This window comes from Neolamprologus multifasciatus, chromosome 16 (genome assembly GCF_963576455.1).
Source record: "Neolamprologus multifasciatus chromosome 16, fNeoMul1.2, whole genome shotgun sequence".
NCBI lineage: Eukaryota > Metazoa > Chordata > Actinopteri > Cichliformes > Cichlidae > Neolamprologus > Neolamprologus multifasciatus.
In genome coordinates this window covers 17,761,409-17,767,503 of record NC_140454.1, presented here as the reverse complement: position 1 = coordinate 17,767,503, position 6,095 = coordinate 17,761,409, and the positions used below count along the sequence as shown (strand labels likewise).

At 39.9% G+C, this 6,095-nt stretch overlaps 1 protein-coding gene across 1 annotated transcript; it reads right to left on the bottom strand.

Annotated features, from left to right (window-relative positions):
• Positions 1–1,321: 1,321 nt before the first annotated feature.
• On the bottom strand, positions 1,322–5,646 carry slitrk5b (SLIT and NTRK-like family, member 5b). The gene is made up of 2 exons (XM_085135899.1): positions 4,712–5,646; positions 1,322–4,254 (listed from the first exon to the last, which is right to left on the bottom strand). The coding sequence occupies exon 2, from the start codon at positions 4,197–4,199 to the stop codon at positions 1,599–1,601; it is 2,601 nt and encodes an 866-aa protein (XP_084992025.1). The 5' UTR covers positions 4,200–4,254; positions 4,712–5,646; the 3' UTR covers positions 1,322–1,598.
• Positions 5,647–6,095: the final 449 nt, after the last annotated feature.

The window sequence follows — 6,095 nt, the reverse complement described above, 5'->3', positions numbered from 1 at the left end:
TAATCTTTATGTATGAAATTATTAAATCTATTTCTATGGCTATATGCACACTACTACATTGTGCATTTCAGAAAGTGACATCATTTTTGACCTGTAAAAGTTATAGTGCATTCTTTTTTATATATAAAATAAAACATAATAAACAAAATAACTGACAAAAAGCTCGATAACCGTATTTGTTTGCATAAGAATTTGCAGTTACTCAAATGTTGATAATGTATGAGCTTAAGGCCAAAACACTGAAAAATCTGAACTGAGTTTCAGACAGAAAACTTTGCAGCTATATCTCATTGTATTGTAAATTCACTCAAATGTGTTGTAACTGGGATACTACAGTAGACACATTCTGACACTTACAGTAAAGAGTTATTATAGGTTCAATATTTCACAGGACTGTGTTTTGATGTAAAGTTGTGGATGTCAAAATTTGCATATATATATATATATAGTATATATATATATATATATATATATATATATATATATATATATATATATATAATATATATATATATTTGTGGACTGCTTTGGTAGTGGTACACGTAACAGATGAGGGTGTAAGCATGTGTTTATGTAAAATGCCAGACACACTGTTTGCACACATTTGTAACACATGACAAACAACGGCAGTTAAAGCTCATTTTCTTTCCTTTACAATACACCTGAATACAGTTGTGATTATAATGTTTTAGATACAACATTTTTGAGCAGAATTACAATGCATTAAATTTAACTCCAGCCCAACATGCTTTCATAATCATAATCACTTAGTGCTGTCAGGCTGGGGATAGGTAGTCTTTGAGGGATTTCATTGTACTGGTTCAGTTCAATATATTTGTAGGATATGAATTATTGTGATTATTCTCTTTAGAACCTCCCAACAAGTGAGCTGCGATTTATGAGTCTCATAATCTGTGGTTTGAAACATTACTTTAGAATTTATTCCATGATCTAATGCATTAAATATTATCACCTCCGAGCTGTGACTCTTCGAGGACTGCATAGCTAAATGGGTCTGGCTCAGTGCTTAAGTGACTTTTGTCTACCTAAAAGGTCAACTTCATGGCTATAAATCTATTTGCAGGACAAATTTTTTTTAGTCCTATGCACGTGTTTCATTTTGAATAAATTTGAAAAGGCAGAACTGGCAGCAATACATGTATCTGTGACAAAAAACCTGGTTTATTTTGGGACAAGTACATGTCGTCTGCACGGTTCATTAGCACTCATAAAATGAAGCTAATTTGGGAGTTAAAGCTCAGTCTCACATTGTTGTCAATGATACAGCTCCAGGATAGAGATGAGTCATATGAGCCTTGAATCTGTGCTTTCTTCTTTATATTTTTAAAATTAAACCAAACTGTTAAACAAAACAGGGATAAAGTGTTAAGTGATCATTTAAAATGAAGCGTGTTGTCTTTTCTTGCTCACTTCTGTTAGGCATGACTCCGAGAAGTGCACGCTGTAACTCCCAATGCACTGTACTAAAGTTGAGAAAATAATTATGCCTATTTTTTAGGACATGTTATGACTCCTGATTAAAATAGATACATCACAGAAATCCGTCCACTCTGACCATCTGTGGGCCGCCAAGTCTCTTAAAACTGTGTGAATGTAGTTCGTTTTTCAAGAACCTCCAGGTAATCTGGGTCAATGTGAAGCTTTGCTTTCAGTTCCCAGTACTCACTCCTGTTCGGCTCCACATAAACAGTACTTGGCGAAGTACAATACAGTATTGTCTGTTGTATTCTTTCAGGGGGAACATACTGATGCCTCGCATCAAAGTCTGTGGCATACTGATTTGATGAATGTGCTGTATGTCTGCATGGCAATGTATTGCTGTAGCGTGCGTGCTTGTCAGGCTCAAGTACATCCCTGTAGTAGCACGGGTCATTTTGGTGAGAGGTGGAGGGCTTGTTAAGAGGCTCTGGAGTGGTGGCACTGTATTCTGAGCTTATTACATTACTGACTGCCTCTTCATCTGAGTTACCCAGAAAAGCGCCACTCAACTCATCAAAGTCTCTAAATCCGTCCGCTGATTTATTGTCCGGTGGGGTGTGAGCAGTGGTTCTGCATGTAGATTCTGCAGGAGGTGGGATGTACTCGTACACATGTCCGCTGGATGTCCTGACTTTGGGGATGGATCCTTTTTTGTAAAGGCCATATTCCATGTTGAGAGAGCTAATGCAAGCATTCATTGAGTTATTCTGCTCATTTTGACTCTTTTGATGTCTCTTTTTCATCGCCACAAACAGCCCTGCAGCCACAAACACAGACATAATGAACATGAGGAGAAGGACAAGAATCATCACAGATAAAGGAATGGTGCTGTACTGAGTGTCAGAGTCCAAGGATGTTTCTATGGTGATAGTGCTTCCAGGAAAAGATTCTTCAGACGGTGGAATCATGGAGGCAAGTATATCAGAGTTATTAGGGCAGAAATTAGTCGTCTTAATGTATCTCATATCCTCTCCAGCTAGTTTCTTAGGAGATCCACAGATGACATTGTTTACAACTGTGCCCGTGCTGAGCTGCTCCAGCCACATCTTCAACTCCAGTATGCTACATGAGCAATCCCAGGGATTCTCAAACAAATCAACTTGCACTAGTGCTGTAAGCTGATCTAGCACACCCCTGACTGGCAGATATCGAAGATGGTTGTTGCGAAGATTTAGTCTGGCTAACGTCAGGCCAGTAAATGTTCCCTCTGGTAAAGTTTTCAGCAGGTTATTGTTTAGAAATAAAAGCTGAAGTTTAGGTACATGCTGAAAGGTGTCAGACGTAACCTCTTTAATTACATTATATTCTAAATACAAGAACTGCAGGCTATCTAATCCATAAAATATATCAGCTGGAAGATGATCTATTAAATTGCCATTAAGGTATAGTCTTCTAAGATTTGCCAAATCAGCAAAAGCTCTGTCATATACTTGGGCTATTCGATTGTTACCAAGATGAAGCAAGTCTAATCCAGTTGCGTCAATAAAGTCTGATCTGCGAACCACAGTGATGTAATTCCCAGTGTAATACATCTTTTTGGGATTGTAAGGTTTGGGATTTAAGTCGGAGATCTGCTCGATCTTTCGCTCCTGACAGTTCACGTTCAGGCCAAGGTCTGAAATTTGAAGATTGCATGTGCAGGCTGTTGGGCAATCTAAAGGCACGGGGGATTTGGTCTGATATGAAATAATTTGGCCATAATTTTGTGGTTTATTGGATAAAATGCGAGCTGTGGGTCTTGATTTTAATTTGGCTGACTGTCGAGGTCCCTTAGTGGGTCTTGATGAGGACCGTGCGAACCCAGATGAAGTGAAGGAGGCTGTAAGAGCTGGCGTGGTTCTATAGTATGCATCGGTGCTCAAATGCGGCAGGGGTGGCATCTCATATTCAGCAATGGCTCTCCTCGGGCACAACTCTTGTTTTGAAACTTCATCAAGGTCTCTCCCGTGAAGCCGAAAAGGGAACTCACAGACAACATCCCCAACTAAAGCTGTGTATGATATGCTCTCGAGCCAGGTTTTAAGAGCAATCAACTCACAGGAACAGTTCCACGGATTCTCCTCTAGCTGCAACTCCACAACACTGTTCATGTGCTCCAGCAGACCTGTGTAGGGAAGTACTTTGAGCTGATTTCCCCTTAAGTCTAAGTGGGTCAGTGGTACATGCTTGAAAATGTTTACGGGCAGGGCAGATATTAAATTGTCATTTAGAATCAGGACCTCCAAATGTTGAAGTCTGCTGAAGGCATTTGGCACAATATGAGTGATATAATTATAATCAAGTTGTAGATATTCCAGACTATCAAGGCCAAAGAAAAACTCTTCCTTCAAGGCATCAATTTTGTTATTGTTAAGATGTAATCGTTTTAATTCCTGCAGTCCATTAAAAGCTCCTGCTTCAAGATCAGATATTTCATTATTTCCCAGATGTAATATTGTAAGTCCTTTGTACTCAGCGAAATCATTGGTGGATAGCTTTTTCAAAAGATTTCCAGTAAGCAGCAGATGATACTGGGAGAAGTACACTGGGCTTATGTCTGAGAGACTTTCAATTCCTCTGTTTTCACAGCTCACTGTAAGCACCCCTTCTCTCTCCTCACAGGCACATAGTCCTTGACATATTTCTCCATAATGGCTCAACATCTCAACAGTGCACACTGACGTTGCACTCAGCAAAACATATGGAATCCAAAGATGCATTTTCCTGCAAATGACGGCCAAGCTCACAGTCCTGCTAAGGTATCCTCAATGTCATCTAGAAATAAAAGACATGATGATGTAAAACAGGCGGGCTGCGATGAAAGCAACTTCTAAACAAGAGAGCTCTAGTCGGCATGAGTCAAAGCTTTGATTGCTGTTACCCAGAGGTAACTTCTGTCTTTGTGCCTGCTGATTTAAAACGGCTAAAGAAAAAAAAAAAGAAAAGAGGAAAAAAAGAATGAAAGAAAGAAACTCCTTCAAGCTATGTCAAACAACAAAAAAGCAAGGTCAAAGGAAGACATAGGCACAAACAATAGTCTAAATCCACTGCGAGGGGGGAACCCATATCATACTTGCTTGTTAAGACCTGAAGTGCTGTTAAATAGGCTGCCGATTTAAATGCAAAGCTTTGCAAATTACAGAAGATTAGCAGAAATTCTGTATGACAGCGCCTTGCCTGAGATAAGATAGCCTTCATAATTTCTGTGTAACTCTTGGTAGGAAATACATACCTCGCGCACATTGATGAAGATGTAGGCTCGCTGGGTATTTCGGCGCGTCTTTTATTTTTAATCCGTCAAAACGAAATAGGAAACGGGCGCTATTGTACGCGAGCACGTTCGTCGTCACTAATGCGGGATGAAAGAAACGCTGATCAACCATAACTGTCAAATGATTTTTTTCTCCCCCACGCTGTTCCTGTAGACACAGCTATGCTTGGTCACAAAGTTGCTTATTCTCTCTCTCTCTCCCTCTCTCTCTCTCCCCCCGTGGACGCTCAGGCACACGCGCACTGAGTCGCACTCGGTGGTCGGGAGGATGTCAAGTCATTTCATGCACAAGGAATCAGCTCACTGGAGCATTATACCGAGATACAGCCCCCAAAAGATGTTGACCTAAAAGATGTTCCAAAGAAAAAAAATAAAGAAAAAAAATCTAAATATATAAAACAAACGATGTCCACGCGCTAGGCGTGGCCCCGTGTTCAAACGGTTGATTAAACCGTTTTTTTTGTTATAACAAAACCCTCACCGGGATGCCAAGTTACATCAGCTTTTCATAATCTGTCAATCCCATAATGGCAGGTGGCTTTCCAAAAACACTGTGTTAGTTTTCCCTCTGACGTCCCAGCTGCTATATTTGGACATCACACCCGGAGACGCAGTTGATGAAGACACAGGGTGCCTTGCAAAGTGCTCGACTGATCAGCTTTCTGTCCATATCACTTCTGTCAGTGAGAGGTACGGGGCTGTTAGATTTTTATGCTTTTAAATATTTTGGCAAAATCCAGGTCACAGCATGAATGAACTATCACAGTAATCCCATTTCAGCTCTTTGAAACACCAATGAAGTGCTTATGTGATCTGCGCAGAGCAGTCTTAATAAAACCCATGCCATTGGCCATCACTGCATTAACACACTGGGACTTTGCCACTTTTGGGATATGTATCTATGATCCCACAACTGCCAGTAGAGAGCTTGAAAATGAAAAAAATATATCATTATTCTTAAATTATTCTTAAATTTGATGTGATACTTACTCTGTTTGGTGAAAGCTGAATGGCAAACTATGAGTCACACAGAGCATGAGTCATTGTCCTCACTGACTGTGTTTTCACCTAGCTTTAATGAAAACCAAACAGTTCTGGAATGAGTTCTCACACCGCTATAATTAAGAGTGAATTATTCATTTCTCTCATTTTAATTTATCAAATGTAGCATCTGAACTGGTGGCACATGGTGCGTGCAAAATTTCATGTTAGTTTAGAGACAATGCACAGGATAAAGAAAACGACCTGTCATGGCCTTCTCAACCTGATGCAGTGCCATTCATGTGGAAACATGTCAACTATCATTGCATACTGCTGTATCCTCATGGAGCTATATCCATCATCC